The sequence below is a fragment of the Vidua chalybeata genome, chromosome 7 (assembly GCF_026979565.1).
Source record: "Vidua chalybeata isolate OUT-0048 chromosome 7, bVidCha1 merged haplotype, whole genome shotgun sequence".
Classification (NCBI taxonomy): Eukaryota; Metazoa; Chordata; class Aves; order Passeriformes; family Viduidae; genus Vidua; species Vidua chalybeata.
Genome location: NC_071536.1, coordinates 20,102,584 through 20,125,810, shown reverse-complemented (window position 1 = coordinate 20,125,810; position 23,227 = coordinate 20,102,584). Strand labels below are relative to the sequence as shown.

Sequence of the window (23,227 nt, the reverse complement as noted above, 5' to 3'; positions counted from 1 at the left end):
AGCCAAATCATTCTGATTCTATGACCAAGAAACCTAATACATTAGGTTCTCCAATTATATCTTTCCACAGACCACCCATAAGCAGAACATCTACCATAGAAAAAGGTACCAAGTAATTATGAACTCTTATGAAAATTACCAGCTTTTCACAGCTGTGTGAAAGACGAGCTGCTCCTGATATACTCTTTCCTCCAGCAGGATGCACATGGGGTGTACATTACTTTGTCTCCAAATTCCAAAATATCCCAAATAAAAAGTTAAGGAGTCAAATCAGTTTATTTTAGTCAAGGTGAAAATTCATTGAAGGTTGATAGATATTCAGCAATCTAACTTTGCTATTGAGAATTGTTACACTCTGAACTATTTTGAACTTAGGACACTGCTGCTTTCTCTATAATGGTATGCAACAATTCAGGAAAGCTAAACAATGAAAGTTTGGCAAGATTAATTTGCTAGAAGACTGTAAGTGCTTTTGCTTATTGTTCCATTACCTGCCAGACATCTATTGATTTCCATAAATTATGTATCCGAATATATAATCCACCAAATCCCCTAAAAGCTCCTCATGCTCTTTTCCAGCCTTTAGACACTTCTCTGGTTCTAGTTAATGTTACTGTAACTGCAAATTAGTTTGCTAGTTCCCTTGGTGACAACTGTTTGGATTTGTTGATTTATTTGTAGGCAGAGTTTCCAAGCAGCGTTTCATTTGTTCCTTTTTTTTACTTACATCCATTACGTTTTTATCATGCAGCAGCATACAGACTTGATTTCTGCTATATAGAAATAGGATTGGAAAAAAGGCACTTAGTATCTTTGTGATTAATAATTTTATCTTCTTCATCATTTCTTAATGGTTCCCATTTTCTCAAATGCATTTGTGAAAAAGTTATTTCTGTTTTAAAATGCCAACTCAGACCTTTTTACCATGTCTTATAATACCTCTTATGTGCTTCTAGCTCTGTGCCATTACAGACTAATATACCTTGATTATCATGGATAAAACCAGCCCATCCCTCATCTCTTTTTAAAAGTAGTAAATTTTAAGTACTTTGTGTATTTTTATTCACTTCAAGTTGATTTCCTTTATGCACTCACCTGCAGCAGGAAGAATTCCAAATGTTTTAAATAAGGAGGACACCAAAGCATGCCGTGCTAAGACATTTTGGCAGCCATCTTACCAGCAAAGTAATTTCAGAATCTAAAACTTCCCACTTCATGAAAGCATGCTCTGCAATAGCGTTTTTTTGTTTTCATCAGAACCACCTGATGTGCACACCAAGATTGCTAAATCTGATTTTTAAGGGAATAATGCTTCCTCAAGGAAGTAGAAAAAGCACAAAAGGCCATCCACCTAGCCCCTCACCTACAAACTTTGGTAATCCTGTCATTAGGATATAAAAGAAAGATATTGTTTTGAAGGAAGTTATTTGCAAAACAATGCTAATATTGACCAAAATCAGGATTAGAGAATAAACAAACTTTGCAGCTATTCATAATGACATGGTTCTACTGACAAAATCATAAGACACAAGAGAGATTTCAGGCATTTGCATTTGAAGACAAAGCCTTCAAATAATTACCTAATGATAGCATGATTCCTACTACAGTCAATTATCTCAGTTCCACATGATTGACAAAAGATGTGTGTTGTTGAATTAAAATAGAAAATTGTTTGTGTAATGATACAACTGTAAATTAGAGACATTAAATGTCATTATTTTTGTCCTTAAAAACAGAATGTCTGTCATGTAAATGCAGTTCAAGAAAATGAGATGTCTTGGAATCAAACTTTAGGACTAAAACATGCTGGCATACTTTGATTATGTATCAAGCAGTAGAATTTCTTTCAATTTTGCTACCTTTTATACCCTCACAAATTTATCCATCATTTTTTATGAAGAGTTATCAAAAACATCAGCTTCTATTTCACATAAGCTTCAGCATCTTCCATACAGCCCTCAGGGAGAGTCTGTATTCCTGGATGAGATGCATCCTACTATAGCTAAATAACTGTATATTCTTCCTTCCCAATGTAAGAAAAAAAATTCTCAGACAAGGTAAACCAAAAGAAGTGTGTGTGTGCAGGTGTGTAAGAACATCCACATTTTGTCTCTGCATTGCTTGCCTAATTTTCAGACTTCAGCTACTCAATCATCACATGTGGTTTCCAAAGACTGATGTAAGGAGCTAAGTGTCCAAGAATGCAGGTACTGACGGAATGGTAACCACCACAGCTGACTCATGACTGGAAGAGACAACAGCAGAATGCAGAATATGTATTCTTTTCTAGAACCAGAAATAAGCTCATCTGTAACCAAAACTGAAGAAACTTTATTATGAAAATGACCATAACAATGGTGCCACATGGCAGTCAGTTTTTCCCCTTCTCATATTCCTAATAAGCTCTATTCCCACCAGGACAGAAGCTTCCCCACCATCAGGGAGTAATGAGACGGCCAAGTCAGTGTGTCAGCTTTAACAAAACACACACACACAAAAAAAAAAAAAGAAAAAAAAAAAGAAAAAAAATTATTTCACTTGTACAAAATTTCAGACCTACAGATATCCTACCATCTAAAATTTGAACTGCAGTGAAACTACCATGGAAGCAAAGTTCAAATGGAAAAAACAAGACAGCATAGCCTAAGAAGCAAGGGCGAGCAGTTTGGCATTTGTACTACCTCATTGCAGTTGTTGCTGTAATTAAAACCACACAAGAATTCAAACAACTTGCTCATTTAGACTGCAGAGAAAGCAGAAGTTCACATCAAAATGAAGTAGACTAATCAGAATGATAGGTGGGTTGTACATCCTAGAGCTGTATTCATCCAATTTTCATTCTACATCTCTGGGGCAAGATCTTAGTGCATGCAATGCAAGAAATATCATCGGGGGGGGGGGGGGGGGGGGGGAGCACAGAAGAGTGGGGTTTGCAGGTTTGTTTGAAAGATATTTTACATGCTTTTTTGTTTCCTTGCTGGAGAGACAAATGTTTGGCCTCACCAAATGTCGCTCAAATTTCAAAAGGTAATCTGCCTTCTCTCAATAAAGTGTCTCCCATTTTCCTCTTTCACATGCCTAAGGCACAAAGCCCAGGATAAACACAGTTCCCCCATGTAGCCGATGTAGCCTTGTTTTCACAGTTAGCTTATTTCATAGGTGTTGTATTTTTTATTAACAGCAGAATTTTAAGTATTAAATACCTATACTGATGATCCGTAGTACCTTTTTATTGTCTCAGTTTTGATTAATTAAAACTTTATTTCAACTTTATTTACAGAACGTAGCTAATATACACACAACAGTGAAATACAAACTGGCACTTTACTTTCAATATTATAAAGAGGATAAGGGAATAAAATACTGGAATAAACAAGTAAACATATTAATTCATCACATATTTGAGATTTAGCCAGGTCTCAATCTTCGATATATTTATGTTCTCTGCCTTACAATTTTCTTATGCTTCAGCTGTGCAATTTAGCTATTAATCTAGGACAGAGCAAGTGAGAATCCTTTCCTACCTCAAAAGAAATCACAGTTCACTTTTTTCCCGCTCCTGCCCCTGCTTCCTTGATTTCTGAAGTCATGATACTATGCACACAGATGAACCAAAGCAGGAATAAGACAAATTTATTATAATTAATGTAATTTTGTGAATCAGAACTCGAAGGCTCCTGTGGGATCATATAAACACAACAGAATAGAGCATTTGTAAAGAAGCATTAGCCTCCTGAGGATTCACCACATGCTTATGTAAAGCCCTTTATTTCTAACACTTTCATGCTCAGCTGTCATTTACTAATCAATATCCAGGCTCCTCCATTACAAATTATCATACTATCAAGAGTAGATCATGTCTGTTCAGCACTGTGGAGATGGTTCTTCTCTACTTAATTTTACTTACTTCAGGTCAATTCTAAATTAAACAAAAATGCATTGCTGCTAACTTTTGGTAAGAGCAAAAGAGATGTTTGAATTCTCTTCTGCTTCCAGATTCCCACCAAGAAGAATGGGACTAAAATCTCTCTGTATTAATAAAATGTGGTCCCAAAATAAACAATTATTTGAAGTTCATCAAAACTATACAATTTATTTCAGTGGTTCTGGAAAAACTCCATGAGTTTACAACTTAGCTCCCTCTATATATATTACTGGAAGAAGGAAATACATTTAGTATATGATGTTTCACAATCAGGTTATAGGACTCAACAGTTTAATGCACAAAAAAATGGCACTACTATTTAATGATCACATGATCTTTGGTAAAGAACAGATCCCTCGGATGATGCAAACACTTGTTCATCAGTACACATCAAGAGGTAGCAGCAACACTAACAGCAAAGCACAGCCAAATGATGCTGTCAAGAGTGGAAAACAGCCAATGCCAAAAGGAAACATTGTCATTTGGCTGTTAAGCTGCTGGAATGAGACAGCAGCAGTTACCTGTTAAAGATTTACTGTCTCTATGCCACTTACCATACAGAAAAGGCAACTGCACATTAAAAAAATCAGCCACCAAGGGAATTGCTATGGTCACAATCAAATCAGCTAGGAACACTGTCCAAGGCTCCAGGGCAGCTGATAGCTCCTCCCTCAGGAGGAGTCTTTACAACACTTCTATCCATAGCTGATAGGTCCAAATTGCTTAAGACTCAAAAGAAACTAGAGTGCTTTCCATCTAGTAGAAATGCATGGGATATGATAGTGAAACTTAGAAAATGTGTGACAGAAGAAACACAAGAAAACTGATACATTTTAGAAGTGACATATATACATTAAGTCCTCTCTCTCAATCCACTGGTTTACAGCCCCAAGTCTACATATTATGACAAAGAAGTGTTAGAACTAGAGACATTTTAAATATATCTATATCCAGATATGCTGCTTCTCTCTTTCTGCAGTTGCTGATGCCAGAAGCTAAATCAGAAGAACATTAAAAGCACTTCAATTTTTTTACTTGCTATGTTCATTTCCAGCTAAGTCAAGCAGCAAATTCTGAAACAATATTTTTTGCCTCAGTTATCAGTGACTCATTTCACTGCACAGGCAGTGAAAAGCAGTATTCACTTGCATCATCTTTTTTGAAATTCACACTTCCTACCTGCTCTCATACATTAGCAGTGGGAATAACTTTGGCAAAAAGCTATCAGGTTTTTTTGCAGCAGAGATGGCAATATTGATCATAAGTTTTTTTTCCTCTGAAATTACTCTGAAGTAGCACAGAAGTTTTTTTTAAGAGCAGTGGTAAAGATTGAAAAGCATCAGTTTCTAACAAGTACTTGAAATACAAGGAAGGGCATACACAATTATACTTAGAATTTATTAATGGGGTAAAATCTTAATGCTTGGTAGAAACCAGAAGTGATCTAAAACAGACTTTTCCCTAGAACGAACTAGAATTAAGTACACAAAGATCAGTAATGTTTAAAATAACCAACCACCTGGAAGTATTCAGAGAGCACTTCAATAATAGAGAAGACAACATGCACATAATTTGATCACTTTGTTAAATATTACAGTGCATGGTGGTTATAGTTGCCTTTCTGGATCTGCCTGTAATTTAACTTATCCACTCTGAGTGTATCTCTGAAAGATCTCTGTATGTCTTGATACCAAATATTATTGATCAGTGCACACATTAAGGAAGTCAAACCTGTATTAGCTGCATGACTAAAGTAATACACCATCTGTCTGACTGATAAGAAATACCAGAGCAATTTAGAGATTAAGCAAGCAAAGCCTTGCTTTGTATGCTTCTGCATGCCTGGTGCACAAGAAGAGGGATTATACCCTGTTATTCCAGTGACAAATTCTTCAAGTACAGCATTGAAAAATAGCCACAATGCTTGAAACAAAATGTCAGTTCCTTAAATCAGAAAGCTTGAAAGGCCAATCGTTGCCAGGAGGCTGGGGGTGTTTCAGAATAGAGCTCTAGAAAACTGATTTTATTTATGAAATCAAGACAAAAGACTTACAATGAGTTCTAGAGGTATACGGAGCTTTTTAATAGAACCTTGTAATTCCTCAGTGCACAAAATAGACTTTGAGGGGAAGGTACAGAGAAACTTTTGACTTTATCCAAATCAAAGAAAGTTTTAAACATGTTGAATCAAAAACTCCCTGGAAGTCTGCATCCTTTTAATCCCACTCAGAGTTTTACAGTTCTGATCACCTGTCAGTATATTACTGTCAAACTAAAGAAGACTTTTAGCTAAACCAGAGAGACACCTGGCCACCATAAAAATTACAATCTGTGTATCATCCATCTAAAAGTCATGGATCCTGACTAGTTTATCAAAAAGAGTGGGAAGCATGGAGAAAAAGTCTAAGCTTTGTTTTAAAATCTTCAAAGGTTTCATCTGTTTATCCTGCCAAACTTTCTCTTGACAGTAAATCAGCTTCACCAGCAAAGTCTGCTCCTATGTTAAATTCTTGTCACACCTGTGTCCCAGTGCATCTCTTGTGGCCATTCACTGGCCCCACTAGAGCAATGACAAATGTGGGGCAAAACAAAATAAATTAGTTCATTTAACATTTTGCCTTCCCCTCAAAAATATCGGAAGTCACAAACCAACCAACTGAAAGCTGGCTGCTTTACAGGGACCAAACACAGTCCCAGAACATCCCTACCAGAGGGAAGAGGGAGAACCACACCACCAAGTGGGAACAGACAAAAAATTATTTCAAATGGTTTCAGCCCTGACCAATGTACTACACCACCACATTCACAGATATCTCTAGAGCAGATGGATGAAGATGGAAGAGTGTGATCTCTCACACTCTGAATGTAGAGAAATGCTTTTAAAAATATTAGAAAAATATCTAATTAGAATTGAATTTTCAACTATCAAAATGCAAACCCTATTACAGTTGACAAGTAATGTACATGCCATTAATAATACAAATAAAATTATTTTTAATACTGAGATTGATTTAAGCTTTAAATTGCTTCCTTTAACATAAAGAAGGTTGGGGGTGGTACTTAGGTTTCATTGTTATTTTTTATTTCTCCTCTTTGTTTTTCTTTTGCAAGTAGTACCAAAAAAAAAAAGACAGAAGGGAACAAAAAAGTTCTAGTGATTTTTAATTTTCAGTATAAGCAACATCCCCAAATGCAATTGCCTGCATAATTTACAACCTCAGCTGTGCAGGTTAAAAGCCTAATTCCTTTCCATCTAAATATTTAGACATACAAATCTTCTGGATAACCTAAATTTAATAAGCAGAAAAAAATATATTGATTCCTTGACTCAATACTTATAAATTTTACATAGTTTTGATAAAAAATATACCATTTCTCTATAAATGAGTGATGGTATAGCAATTGCATACAGGATTATCTAGGTCAAAATTAATTTTTTTCAATTTTTAATTTATTTTCAATAAAAATATAGAAAGGCATAAAAACATCCTTAAGTAGTGAATAAGAAATACATAATTTACCATGTTTAAGGAGCAAGCTTTGAAGGAAATAATATATGTTAAAAGAAAAAGCAGGATTAAAATCCATAGTTTAATCAAGGGTTCCTACTTACTGATTTCAGTCATGATTTAATCATGGTTATACAGGGTATTTAAATGAAATCTCCATGCTGTGAAAATAAAATTCAGTTCAGTAACCACATCCCCACACCTCCGTGATTCCCAGAACAAATCCCTTAGATGTGGCAAAATAAATGCTGTAATCACAGGTACATTTATTTCAAGAATCATACAAATGTTTTTGTTTATGATATTTGTAACTGGATCAATTCCCAGACTATACAGAAGTTCTGTTACTTTACAGTTGTAAATCTACTGCACAGCTGGACGTATGTTTGTGAATTTTGTCATTAAATACACTTGATAACAGAAGCCACTTGAATAGCAAAAATGAGGGTGAAAAGATAAACATTAGCCCCACTTCCTACAAAAGAGATGGAAATGATGGAAGTTTTTGCTTAATATACCAAAACAAACCTATAAAAATATTTTAAACAGAATGAGAATTGAGAACTTTGATTTATGGTACTAAGCCAATTATCAAACTCATTCTGCCCCTAGCCAGAACATATTTTGGGATTTACTTGTTCATAGTTCTTAGGGGTTTATTCCTATAAATGTAAGCTTCAAACTTAGGTATTAACCAACACAGGAGTAGCTCTACTAGGTACCTCCAGCCAAGTACATTTTTCTTATGACTTTCCATGTAATTAATTTTGTAAGAAAAGGTCAAATAAACAGGCCAACATAAAAGCAGGAAGATCAGCACCTGAGCCCATGCTCAGACGAGTGAGCGATACCTCATCGCCTGTGTCCTGGTACACACAGGAAATCAGGTTTGACTCAAGTCCTGACAGCTCTGCTGCTGCATCACCTGCTGCCAGCTACACCTTGGACTTGTGTCTGTCCAGATCCCCAGGAGGTAAACTTCTCAGAACTCATCAAATGCCACAGTTTCCAGCTACATTAGCAGAATAAATGCTTTTCTATTATATATACACACAAACATTTACACGTAAATAATAGAGTGACATTGCAGGCAATTCTGCCATAGCATTTGCTCTACACTTTATTTAAAATAAGATATGCAATAACAGAAATATCCCATTTGCCAGTAAAATATTTCCATTTGCCCCTTTTTTTCTTCCACAGGCTTAATTCATCTAGTGTGCAGGAACTGTATTAAATTAGGTCCTGGGACATTCCGAATTACTGTCAATAAATTATCTTCCTGTCATTGGAGCTAATTTAGCCACCTTAGATTGCTTCAGATAATTTGCAATTCTTAATTATTAACCATTAACAAATCTCCTAATTTAACATGAAATATCTCTGTTATTAATCCAAATAGTCAAACCCTCTAACCTTCCTAAATCTGTACCTGCAACAGCTTGGTGGTTAGATTGGAAATTTCAAATCCAGGGTGGTAATTCCTCCCCACTTCCTTTCCCTGGTGCTGTGAACAGTCCTGTTGGAGGACTAAATCACAGACAATGCCTTGGCCTCTCTTTGCAGAGTTCCTGCCAGGGTCTGCTGCTGAGACACGTGGTGTTCACAGCCTTACTGGAAAAAATTTGGATTACAGATTTCATTCCTCCCTACTCTCAAATACCACTTTCTCTTGAGGGTGAGCATACAGGAGCATCGGCATTTCAAAGTGGCAATTGCTCAGGCTGGGTCAGAGTTACACACTGTGGTAACAGATCCAGCCAGTGAGAACCACTATTTTCAGTTCACTGCAAAATTCAAGCACAGTCTCTTAACTACATTTGAGCTTTAAAACACTAATGGCCCATATTAAGCATTTAATACTAGAGCCTTCCAAGAGCTTTGCATGGAATTACCTAAAACAGCCTGCTGATAATTTCTGTTTTGGGGCAATGCACTCCAAGACACAATACTGCAAAAGATAGAAGAAAAATTGGAAATTGCTATCTCCAGCCAATGAAGTAACCCTGACAGTAGAGAATTTTTTGACAAGTTGGTTCACGCTGAGAAAACTATGAAAACAGAAAGGTATTAAATACAAGGTAAGGACAGATAAATCAGTTAGTCTGGATGTTTTTCAACTTGAGTAAGGGAGTTAAATACCACCACTTGTATAAAGAGTACCATGGGATTCTTCAAAGATTATTTCAGACTGTAAGTTGTGTTTCTGATCCACAACAAGGCATTTGCAGTAAACAGAGGACAGTGTTAATTTAGCACACCCCACTGAATTACTGAATGAGTCCAACCCTGCTGTGACTGGGAAAAAATAATAGAACCTGACCATCCAGGTAAAGAATTACTTCAAAGCATTGATTCTTCTGCCAGAATCCCTCCTTCATGAAAGCAATTTTTAATTTTTATGGGTACTATTAACCTTGTTCTGGAACATACTGCTAGGGAAAAAAATGCAAGATGTCATCTAAAATGTGATGGGCTGTCATAGTGTAGCCTCACTGTAGAAGAGGAAAACAGAACAAAGCAGAGGAGCACTTTCTTATTGCCCACCTCTTGTTCCTTTTTAAGGTTGCCCATCTCCTTACCCTTTGCCCTGTCCCAAATCCCCAGGCACTACTCTTTAAACCTTATGGTCTACACTCTTGAGCCTCATACTAAGTTGTTTCTGCTCAAAAAGCTCTAAATGTTTGCATCAGCTTCCATGACAAAGTCTCAACAGGGAAGAGGGTCAACAATGAACAGGAAGCACAACTCAAGTGCCACCAAAGGTACCTTGCTAAAGACAATATCTGTAGTGAGCTGGTGGCTGCCTGAGCTTTGGTGAATGTTCCATAAGCAAGATAACTCTTGCCTTCAAATTAGTAAATATAAAGAAATTCTAAATACTGTCTCTGAATCTACGCTGCTGAGCAGAGATATAAGCAGCTTGTAGCCCTCGTAGTCAAATCAGCCCTTCACAAAGTGCCAAACAAAAGAAAAGTGTGTTACCTAGTGTAGCCCACACCCCTACACTCCCCCCAAACACACACACACACACACACACACACACACACACACACTCTCTCTGCTCGTGTGCTAGCTCTGACCCTACTCACATGCTTAGGCTTCCACCAGAAGCAAAGCCTGTGCCAAGATTTATAACTGTCCCCCTCCTACCACTGAGACCAGACACAGCCAGAGCTCACATGGGACAGAGGTTTGCACCACAGAGCATTCTTCCCTCAAAAGCAGGACAGTTAAATTAACAGAACTCTGCAAAATTACACATCAGATTTTTGTTTTTTTCAGTGCTGCCAACACTAGATACAAGAGTGTATCTGCTCTTCAAGACTATTTTTTTCCTGTTTAAGTGAAACTTACTGATTCCTAAAACAGAAATTCTTATTTCTTCCCTCTCTACCAATAACCACCTGTATGCTCATAAATGTAAGAAATTAACCTTATTACTACAGACTTGCTTTTAAGGAAGGTAGTGAGAGGGAATTTTTTTCCAGCCACGAATTAAAGAGGATCCTTAGAAACAGAATGAACAGAAGTTCATTGTGCAAGTAAGAGCTTGGAAACTCAAGTCTCCCAGGATCAGTCCTCCTTCACTTCAGGCTTAAAAGCTGCAAAAAATTGGAAGCGTAATCCCTGATGTTTCCCATATACTTGCAGGTCTAAAATGTTTGCCCTCTGAATATGCCAACACTGCAAATAACTGGGTAAGAAGCTAATCACTCTCTGGGTTTCAGGATAATTTATAGATACCCAAAGCACCTCACTGGTATATCCACACAGCAGTCAAATTGGTCTGTTTGTAAATGGTTTCATCTACCTGCCAGCAAAGAGATGAAAAAGAATATTGATAGCATAACTGGGCAGTTATGTAAATTGGACAACTAAAATGACTCCAAATAATCTCTAAGTCTTTCCTATCTCCACAATAAAATTCATTAATCCTCTCTTTTGTACACAACCTTTGGCAGCCATGCAATTTTTTTTTGCACCTGCCACTAGAAAAGTAGTCAAAGAAAAGGGAAGAAAATAGATTTTGAAAGTTGGCACTCATTCTGTGTAATTGGTTTTTTTCTGATTACAAACAGTGGAACCAGGACACTAACAATTTTTAATGTTACTGTTTTAAAGCTATTTGTTATGCATAAATCTGCTATTTGTTTCTAACATACTGGTTGTAATTTTCTAATTATTTCTGACTACTCATCTTTTTGTTAGCATAAAAAACAGTAACACTTAACTTTTCTCCATAGCAATAATTAGGAATTTACAACCTCACATAGATATCCTGTCAACATAAACTGGATGTAAGCAAGTTTTAAAGTGCGTGGTAATAAGCTTTTTAAGAAAAAACATTTAAAAGCTATCAAAGTTTCATATGAAGAAACAGTTTTATCCAAGAACTAGACTGCATAATTAAGCAATTCAAACCTTAGTTATAAACTAATTTTAATTAAAGGTAATCTGACTAATTTCAACTAAGTAAAAATTTAAGTCAGACAACATATTTGTATCCATTTTCTAAAATACTCATCTCTCCTCCACAGTGGCTGATCAAACTTGCCAGTGAAAAACATTTCGAGTAGGCAACTTGTAATACAGCTAAGGTTTATTTCTGTCAGAGGCTGACTGCTGAAGTGTGAAAGAAACTCATTAAAAACTTCTCACTGTGATTCTGCATTATAAGGAAAAAAAGAAAGAAAATACTTAATGAAGGGTACACTTAGCCTGAAGACACATTCATATTCTGCTTTTCATTTTACACTGTGTCAGTAAGCAATTAAAAGACAACAATTAGTCACAGAAACACTATTCATATTGGTCATACCGGGAGATTATACACTTCAGCATTGATTTTATGTTAATATTATGAAAGTAATGAGGGAGATCAAGATAATACAGCTAAATAAATAGAAGGATCTTTTACCTTAATCTTAAGACAAGATTCACCGCACATGGAACTTGACTGTATTCCTCACTAACAGCAGGCTGAGACTATTAGAGAAAAAAGCAAAAAGTCTTGTAAAGCATGCCAAAGGAAAAAAAAATCACAAAAAACTTTCCATACTAACAGTTTGAAGTTAGCACAGAATATTTAACACATTCTCTAACTCTCACTAACCCTTTAAACACTTTCAGTACACAGCCTATAATATAGCTGATACCAGTAAAATTTCCATATTTCAATTACAGAGAAAGAATTCATAAATAAGGCCTGCATTCAAGCACTGAGTGTAGGAGCTTATAATCCACCTTGCATCAAAGCAACAATTACCTATTGAATAATAAGCACACCGTAAGAATACCAAACTGCTACTCATATTATTTTTGTGTAACAGTTTTGGTTGTTAAAGAAGTCTTACATCTACCCATATGCAAGGAACTAGCAGCATATCAAAGCAGGTATCAAGCTCAGAGGATGTCTTCCACAGAGAAAAATCAGGAATACTGATATCTTTCACCTTATCACTCCTCCCTCACACTGTGATATCCTCCCCGCTCTCAACTAAAATCTGTATGAAGTCTCAAGCAAAAGTGCATCCTACATACAGAATGCACCAGGCTCTTCTACCCTACTATGATTTCATACCCAACTTGGCATATTGTCACCAGTCACAGAACAGCCTGCTCAGAAGTTACAAAGGGTTCAGAAGCCCTCCCAAAATAAAGACTTTCATCACAAATTTCATTTGACCTTTTTTTTAACAGTTTTCCATATCAAAGCCACTTTTTGAAAAGTTACACAAGATCTGTATTTCATTATCTACATATTTTCAGCAAACATTATTGAATTTTTGGAAAATTCTTTTTCACAATCACTAAAATGAAAGTGGGTTTTTTTCTGCTTCGATTAAATTCCTTACATTCATATAGGCTACTATTATTTCTGCATCTTCAACAGACATGTTGTGCCAGTATATAGGAATGTGGATCCCAAAGACCCAAGAGGCACACACCAACAATGACAAGATATACTAGTCTTAGTTCCAAGTCATCTTCTAGAGCATTTCAGGAAACAAAAATCAACAGAAGACTTCAATCAGAGGGTTTTTGCTCTTTCATAAACTAAGCAACTTTTTTTATTATGAGTTACCTCTATAAACCAGGTCACAAGTAGTAGAACTCTCAACATTTAAGACAGTAAGACTGTGTGGTGAAAGTCCTTTTTTTGTACCTTGCTTACAAAAAGTATCTGAGATGCTGAAGAGCTGTGTAAACTAGGTCTGCCTGGAGACACTGGGGTCATCACAGGAGCTAACAGGACTAAATCTGGCAGGAAGCTGCTAGGCTTTTAAAGATTTCTCTGACACCAATGAAAATCAGAAAATCTAAAATTGCAGGTGAAGTGGCAAGGGTCACCCACCCAAGGAACAGACATTTTTAAAGACCATTTAGTCTGTAACCCATAATCCTATTAAACAATTGATTATAGCAGCAATGCTTCTCACACTTAGCACAGGCTTAGCACAGGTGAAATTCTATATAGTATTTTATTCTTCTGAATTAATCTAATAGGCATCAGTACTGAACTATTTTACTGTGTTTGGAAGGAAATATTTTAATGATAAGCTACATGTCATGATATAGATAATAAGAAGAAAAATTTATTTGGAGATGTTCAGGCTACTCCAATGCAGCCTTCATTACCCTTACAGACAGCAATTAATGTGATCTAGCTACAAAGATTCATTAAAACCAGCCAAATTACTTATCTTCATGAATTCTCCTGGGCACAAATATAATGTGGCTTTTAAATTCCTATCCATTTTATCCACTGTGTGCTGAAGTTCATTGTTACAGGCACAATGGCAGAACAGCTCTATCCTCACAAGCGCTCACCATACAAGGCTGCAGAACAATACTCCCACTTAATTCACATTTTTAACAGCAGACATGAAAAAGAAATCCCTTTACTCAAATGCTTAGAAGAAAAAAAATATTGATAAAGACATTTTTACCTCTGTGTTCTCCACCTCTTTCAGTCTTCGTGACTGGAAAACAAAATGCAGTGAGATATGAGCTATACAGCTTTATGCAACAAAGATCCAGAAATACTAACAATTAACATAAAGACAGAATGTCTTTTACAGTATAAATGTTTTGGCACAAACACAAGATACCTTTTCCTGAGAAACAGCAGCTTTGCCTTCCTCACTCTTCTCATCCATTTCATCATCACTCCATTCCCAGTCCCCATCTTCTGTTTTATGGAGGTGACCACTGGAACCTGGCACTCGTCTGACCTAACAAAATATTGTTTACTATTACACAGACATCTTTAGTCTTTATCGGTGTTCTGGTTAATCAGCAATTATTTGCAATTTTTATTCTGTGTGCTCTCATTAATTTGCTGCAGGAGCCACTAGCATGCTCTAATAATATCTGACCTCCTTAAGCCAGTGGTGTTTCGATGTCTTGCATCATATGAGCAGTGATCAACTTGGTTCTACATTCTGTTGGTTGGTGGCAGTGATGGAAAACACAAAACAGGGAAAAAAAACTAAATATAAAAATCTGACTAGAAAAATTACAGTGGTTTTCAGCATAATGAATTTTAACAGAAAGACTAAACTGGTATTAGCCCTCCTCTAACCCCCTAAGGTTTGCTGCAAACCATAATGTGTAGAGAGATGCAGCATGGGACAAATTCCAGCTGCTTCTAAATCCCATCAGGTACCATAACAGCAAGATGCATGACATGAAAATAGTTTAGACCACTTCAAGTCTGAGACTATGAGCCTCCAAGGAAACTGTGATGCAGGAATTAATACAATTTTTCCAAACCAGATTTTCATAGAGAGCTGGGCACTTATGCTATTCCTGTACTGGGTTTAGGCCGAGCACATTTTGGAGCTGGCTGGCCTGACACCACAAGAGCATGAGAGATAGGAGCCTTCTTCCAAAACATTGTCCATACACAAACAGGCATCTTAATGTCTGTCTGGACTCTTTTCCACTCTTCACTTCCCAAACACCCACCTGCTCCTCCCCCTTCCCTCTTGCATATATAAGACTAAACAAGAGAAGAAGGTGAAGATTTCAGATCTCAGTCCTTATGATATTCCTCCTTTACATTTCTTCCTTGTACAACTGAATTAGAGTGCCCTACTCAGTTTCTCCATATTTTGTTCTCATTTGTAACTGAGAAGAGGGGAAACCTATGCAGGACACTGAGGGAATGCCCTACTCCATCTCTTGAAGGACAAATTCTGCACAATTTTCCCTGTTTCCTATATCAAACTCCTATTGGACCCATTTTAGCCTAGCTACCTCCAAACTTGGTAGAAGCAGCTCATGTGGGTTTGGGAGGGAGGACCAGGCAGACCTCAAAGCAAGCAGTAGCACGAAGTTCTTTACTGAGCTGCAATCAGCCCAGGCACAATCAGTGGGCTCTTACTGTCTACATCATCAGGGATCAGCACAGACACAAGGCAATCTAGCAGGCAATTTGCCAGCTGCTTCTGGATGTAATTTATTATCCTTCAAGGAGACTGAGGTAGGCTTTTGTTTAACAGCACAGGCATCTTCCAAATGGCTCTACATAAACCTAGCAGAGGACATCATCCACAACTGAAAGCATGCTTTTCCAGCACAACAGGATATATTGGTTTATAGACACATTTAAACACTGCATCGTGCACTAATCAGTATCTTCTTCTTCTGCTTCCATTTTCAGTTGTTTTGAAGACTTATTCTAAACAGAATTATTTTAATGGGGCTTAATGATGCTTGCATCATTTGCAGAGAGGAGCGCATTTCAAGTTTTTAAATAGACTGCCTTTTAATAAAAAATAAACAAATGGCTCAAGTACAAAGCAAAATACCATGTTAAATTAAATTATTTTCTTGAGAGGTTTCTGAAAGCAGGAAAAGAAGTTTACTGTTATGCTGTTTCAATCAGACTGATTCCCACCAATACACATGCTCACAGGAAAGAAATTATAATTTCATCTAGAGCAAAGTACCCAACCTATTCAACTTTCAAAAATGTGAAGTTGTTGTCTAGAACATTTTTTTAATTGGTGTGTGTTCTTAACACTTGCTTGGTGAACTAATTTGCACAATTTTTAGACTAACAGGCTTTGATGACTTAGTTCTGGTAAAGCCACAAAGAATCAGTCACATATGGAGGGCATGTACCCTACCTAGGTGAAGGAGAGAGCACGAGTGGCACACCACGTCTGCAAATAAATTGTCTCTTTGTTCATCATAAACATCTCACTCTAGTATCAGATATTGGATGGAAATATACATCATTTACATAACATATTAAATTTCTGTTCTGGCTATAATTTGAGATACTAGCAGCAGACTGATACCACAGGCAGCATGCTTGCATTTCACTCCAATAATGACAGTATTAAGGCAATTGAGAATATTCTATATGTTTCTCCTGATACCCTGCTACAGGTATTCCATTTTACAGAGAGAAATAAAACAGCAAACAAAGGAACCTATTGATATACAAGGGCACAAAGCAAATCCAGGACAGAGCATGGAACCCAAACAAACTTCTTGTGTATCTACAAAAATAAGAAGTAAGTTGGTTTACATTGCATGCAGTAGTCATACAAATGTAATTTCCCCATCAGCTTCAGTCAAAATACACAACATCGATAATTCCTTATGCTAGAATTGTATATTTCTTAGGGAGTATTTTGGAGGGAAAGGAAAACAAATTAAAAACATGCTCAGTTCAAATTTGGATTTTACTGATTAAAAATCTAAATGATCTTTCCAAATAGGAACTAAACTGAACCATAATTTTCACTAATAAAGAAAACAATGAAAGATCAGTTTTACAAGACAAATTAATACATATTAGAAAACATATTTCACATAAGTCAGAAGACACAGAGAATAAAAAATTACTCTGAATGACTGGCAGTTAAACTACAGCCAACACAAAAGCAGCTCAGAACACAATCATGTACAACCAAAAGCTGTTTCTAGGAGGAAAAGCTTAATAAGCGACTATCAACATTACCACAGCTGTGGAAGAAAGACATTATGAACATCAGTTAAAACAGAATGTTGGACAAATCAGTGAGTGAAAAAAGCATGACCACCACAGAATATGAAGCATTATATTAGTAGTACTAATAGTATTGTTGTATATGTTGTTCCTGGTTAAAGCTTATTGCAGAATTCAATACAGTCACAAAGATTTAAGTATAAATTAAGCTGCTCACAGAACTCTTTGTCCCCACCTTTTTAAAGTAGGATACAGATAATTTAACATTTCCTGCCAATAACACCATGCACTAGCTTTCCAGGAGAATGTGTGTTAACAGATGAACGGGGCAACTGTAAATCCCACCCAGTGAAGGTCAGGCCTAATAAGCCTGACAGAGAGAGAACTCCAACAGCAGAATGCAGATGCCACATTTCCCAAGGCTTGATGAAAAGAAGGCTACAATGTAGAGAAGCAAAACATAAATTGTTGTCTTCAAGGCACTGATGTGCTCACTATATGTAGATATTAGAGACTGGGGAAAGAAGAATCTATTATTCATTACTGATTCTCTAGCTGCTGCAATCCCTTTGCAAGTTTATTTTTGTAAAGTGACAGCAAAGGGAATGAATGCTTTCTGAACACTAAGAATTTTCTACTTTCTTATTCCTTCCTTATTCAAAACAGAAAAGAACTGGGCCCACTTACAGATTATTTTATTTCTGGGTCTAAATTTAATAAATAAATAAAAAACATACACTGTGGGATGCCAGTGTATACACATAAAGCATTACTGCATTTCATACATGGTACAACACATGATCTTAGACTACATTACAAATCCAGTCTGTCAGTAAGAGCACTATTATGCATCTACTGTATTTTTCCTCCTTCTGCAGGAACATGACTGAACTAGTAACATTGACTTTCCCACTACCTGAAATATTTAAGGTATTCCTATTGAAGCTCTGGCAACTGAATAGTTGCAATGGAGGCCTGGAGAGATTTAAACCAGTATTTTTAAACTTTGTTCCACAGGAGTATGGTGACCTGAAAGCATGGGAAGTAAGATGCATTTGTGTAAGTAAAACTGATGGCATTAATGAGCATTAGTATTGAGTATCATGGAAGGTGCCTTGCGACGCTCCATATACGCTCCAGGTAACAGAGAGCCCAAATCTAATTTGTTCCTCTGTTCCTGGAGAGTAGCAAATGTGTAGATTCCACACATTTAAAGCACATCTGCGTAAGTCTTTGTGGAACCCTGACACTGCTTCCTATTAATTTCTAACTAGAGAATAGTCAGTGCTGTTGTCCAGTTTTTGCATTTGTGTATCTCTACAAAGGGCAAGCTATACTTTTTTATTTTTCATTTTTAAACACATATCCTTCCAGAAATACTGCAACTGGAGATAAAATTGTCTTTTATTTTACCACTGATTGTCTTTTATTTTACCACAGTTACATATGCTAGTACAGTAGTGGAGATAAACCAAACCCCACATATCCCAGAGAGCAGCCTGTGAGTGCAGTAATGACAAGGCAGTCATTTAAAAACCTCACTTTTTTCATTTTATGCTGTCTGTCCTCATAAAAGCCTAAATTTGACTTTCAGGCAGAAAAAAAGAAAGACCAGTCAACTGATGCTGTATACCTTAATCTCACACTGGTTCTTACAGGAAACTGGACTCCCATGCTACACAGATCCCTGAAGATCTTATAGAAAAAATATACTCTTCAAAGTATTAATAATTACTTGCCAATTGATAAGGGGAGGGGTTTTGCATAACCAGTGCTCCCCTCTTTTTTTTTTTTTTTTTTTTAAATCACAGGTTTCAAGAGCTTCATTTCTCATACAACTTCATGAGAAGTATTTATAATACCAGTTCCCATGCCAGTTCCATGCTAGTTATTTTATGGAAAGAACAGTGATGAGGAATAGGACATTACTGAATAGTTTTGGTTTTAGCACCACACTTTGCTCCATGTATTTTTCTCTCAAAAGAAATCCCTAGACTAGTTCCTTCCATACACAGCTTAAACTTATAGAGCAAACGGTTTTTATAATTTTTACCTTTCACCATCTTGCAAACCTTTCCTGAATGCTTCCTAAGACAAAAAAGCAAATTTCCTTCTCCACCCCTATGCATTTATTTTTTATTCCAATGCAACAAAGAAAATCAGCCTATCATTGTGCATTCAATTATGGTGCAAGTGTTTTGCTTAAAACAGTTACAGCTTTAATCACAACTCCTGAGGTTAAGGGCATGAAGTCACTTTCCACATTATATAGTAAAGCAAAAGAACACTGTTCTTTTTGCATAAGAACACCTACACTGTAATCACATTTTTGCAAAAAAAACCAAACCCAAACCACAGAAACCCTGAGGCCCAAGACAGCACAAGAATTCCCACATGTTCACATCATCCTTTGCTGCAGAGTTGAAGCACTACCTCAGGAGAAGGCTGGTCCCCATCCAACCCAGTCTCACAGATCATGTGAACATCCTAATCCTTTCACTGCTGGCTTTTCTTGAACTCCTCTGAATTCATTATATTGTGAAGTCTTATTTCTATTGTGATGGAAGGCACAAAACTTCTGCAAGCCTGAATGTGTTTTATGTGATTCAAACCCTTTGTTTTTCTCACCACAATTTATGCAGGCCATCGTTATTAATGGGATGTTCCACTACCTCCTCTTAAACCAGTCTGAATGCTGCAAATATCATCATGGAAAAAAACCCTAGTCTTTCGTTTTTCTCCTACTTGGAAAAAAAGTTAGAATTTGCAGTGTTTCATACTCATAGGCAGAAACTATTGGAATACTCCCTCCTAGAGGAATCAATTACACTGGCAGCTTAAAGTCAAGAAATATAAGATCATTTTATCATTCTTCATGAAATAATACTGAATACAGGAGACTGATAATTCTGCATTGAACGGGATTTCTTCTGCTTTCTAATGGATCTGGAAGAGCACCCTTTTTAAGGGATAACACAGCAGAAGTCAACAAGAACCAGATCTCTGTTAAAAAAAAAAAAAAAAAGACCATTTGCTTTAAATATTTATGGAACTGGTTTGTTTTTATAAGCCAAACAGTATCATGGTTACATGATGACAAGTGTGACACCCAAGGGCATGGCCATCAGTTGAGAAGACTGCCATGAAATCTTACCTACACTCCCAATTTAGAAATGGAATACAGTGCAGCTGTCAGTGAGAGGAAAACAAAGCCATTATTAGCTGAAGAGAGATGGGATGAGGGAGCACATTCCTGCACCTCTAGAGGAAATGATGAGAAAAGTACCAGGGAATCACTGTACCAAGTCCTCACCTGCTCTAGGGGATTCTTTGTCCAACACCCTCCCCCTTTCCATGCTTCACCAATTCTTCTATTGCTAGGATAATGCTGCTTCAAGACAGCAAAATTCAGTGGCTCAAAGTAAGACACTATTTTGTTACCAAAACATCTTGTTTACAAGTGCAGGTATTCCCTGGACTCCTAATTCTGCTTTCCTTAAACATGAGGTTTTACCTAAATACTGCAACATACTTATTATCTCTGCTTTCAGCCTAAGTCCAAAATTGGAATCTGATTTTGCTTTGAGAAATCACAGTTTTGCTGAAATTCCAGTCACATTGGAAATGTGAAATTTAGTAACTCAGTATGATTTTTGGTTTTCAGACATTATTTCTCCATTTATTAGTTCCACTAGGTAACCTTCATTATTGAATGTTATTAGCTGCAAATAATTCTTTCACTCACATTTCAACAATAGTCCTTTCAGGCATGAACGTGTACCTGTGCTCAGGAGGATGCTTTCAATTAATTGTGCAGAGGAGGTACATTTTTCCACAAAAATATCACTCCAAATGGCCACCAGGTATGACCTGATGGCTAATTCACACACGCAGAGCGAGGCTTTTTTCTATCCTCTTTCTTTTCCCTGCCTGCTTCCCTCCACCCTTCCAATCAAATTAAGGTGCCAAGGCACCTGGCAAGAATCAAAAAAAGCAAATCAAAGATAGAGCAAATTGTTGAAGTAACTTAGTATTCTGAAAGATGATGAAGACAGATCCAGATCATTAGAGCTTTCTTTCCTGGCTACTCAGACAAATGCACATCATGATGGTGAATCACTACTAGAAGACTTTCCACTAGAGGGACCACTAGAGATACCTTGATAATCATCATTTTCCAATTCCACCGTCCTTTTCTATCATCCAAGCTGTTTACTTTTTTAAAATAACCAGAGGCGAAAAGAAAGAAGACAAATACAGCCTCATGTAGAGCTTTCATTATTCAGTAGTAAAAAACTCATTATAAGGTGGGTTTCACAGTCAGCATTAGAGACACAGTAAAGAATAATTAGGAAAGCAGTATATTACTGTAGAATTCAAGTAAGAAATTACTATGACTTTCACTTACTTTCAGAGGCTTGAAAGTACCATTTCAAGGTGAAATTCTAATTTTTACCTTTTTCTATTTTCTCCAAGGTTTCCAATTGCTTATGTACATAAGAGAAATTACTGTAATACACATTCTGCATTCCACACAGATTTTAAAGAGACCTGAATTTATTCAAGGTCTCTCTCAAATATTAAGGTGATCAAATTTAAACTTGTGTGTAGTTCTCAAAAAAAAGTCATAAATTAACATGAAAATAATTAACAGAGTTCTGCAATTTTTATAAAATCAAATTTTCTAAAACCCCCAGTGTTTCTATTTTAGTCAGATATCAAGAAGCAGCATGCATTCAACCAGCTTACAGCGTTAAAAATCCCAGAGCTGGAGCGAGACTCGCAGCCTGTGAGTGCAGACTCAGCTCAGGCAGGATGGATCCTGCCAGCCGCACGGCACTGGATGTGGCTGCCCTCTGCTGCCAGTAAATCCCACACTTGGCATGTGCATCCCTGACACTCCATTTCTCTTCCCATACTGTCTGACTTTAGCTGCAGATGAACTGTTTGAATAACCTTCTCGAGGAGCTGTTTTTCAGAGCTAAACTATTACTGTTCCAGACCTTCTTTCTGCTCTGCTGGCCTTAATCTACTTGTTCTGGTTAAAACCTTGAAGTTTTCAGCTCCAGACATAATTTTAGCTCCTTGAGACAAGAGCACTTTTCAGCTAAATTAAGTCCCCTAGAGTATAACTGGGAAACACCATCTCAAGCATGTCCTTGTCACCTGTACTTTCCTTGCAGCTCACTCCAGGAACTTCCAAGGATATCACCAGTATCAAGCACAAGTGTGGGGGGAGTGTCAAAACAAATGACACGCACAATTTTTTTTGGTACTGTACTTTTAAAAGTTTTACAGGGTATAACCAGGAAAACCTATTTACTTTACACTTCCTTCAGATTCTTGAGCCTGGGCTCTTTTTCTTTTTAATTTCTCCTTTTTTTTAAATTTTTCTTTTTAAACTATGAGGGATAAATATTTAATTTTTCCATGTGAAAGCAAAAATTCTCACCTATTCCATCAGTCTTTAGGCAAATAGTAAATAGTGGGAATGCTGCTTCTGAGACACCTTGCTTTTAGAGAATCTTCTTTGTAATTCATCTGCCTGCATGACTTTCCTGACAAACTTCCCAAAAATATACAAAATCACAAGTAATACACACTTCCACATCCTCCCAAAAGTCCTTGTTACCTTTATGAACAAAGACAGGCAGAAAGGCTGTCTCTTCCAGAAAGGAAACCCCATGACAGTAAGGTGACCCAAGCTAGCCAGCTGATGCTGCCTGCATTGACACAATATTGATTTGGCCTATAAACTGGGAAAATTATTAAATTAGAATGAATTCCATTGAGACACTTTCACTTAGGGAGCCATTCCAAATC

At 36.8% G+C, this 23,227-nt stretch overlaps 1 protein-coding gene across 7 annotated transcripts in view; it reads right to left on the bottom strand.

Annotated features, from left to right (window-relative positions):
• The window catches only part of STK39 (serine/threonine kinase 39), an 81,673-nt gene that overhangs the window by 23,263 nt on the left and 35,183 nt on the right, over window positions 1-23,227 (bottom strand). For 6 of the 7 annotated variants that reach the window (XM_053947345.1, XM_053947342.1, XM_053947348.1 and 3 more), the window contains 3 exons: window positions 14,550-14,672; window positions 14,388-14,420; window positions 12,356-12,423 (listed from right to left, as the gene is read on the bottom strand). In XM_053947345.1, the coding sequence (XP_053803320.1) occupies window positions 12,356-12,423; window positions 14,388-14,420; window positions 14,550-14,672 (224 nt within the window). Of the gene's footprint in view, window positions 1-12,035; window positions 12,104-12,355; window positions 12,424-14,387; window positions 14,421-14,549; window positions 14,673-23,227 lie in introns of those variants that run through there. The other variant, XM_053947347.1, reaches the window with a different exon arrangement.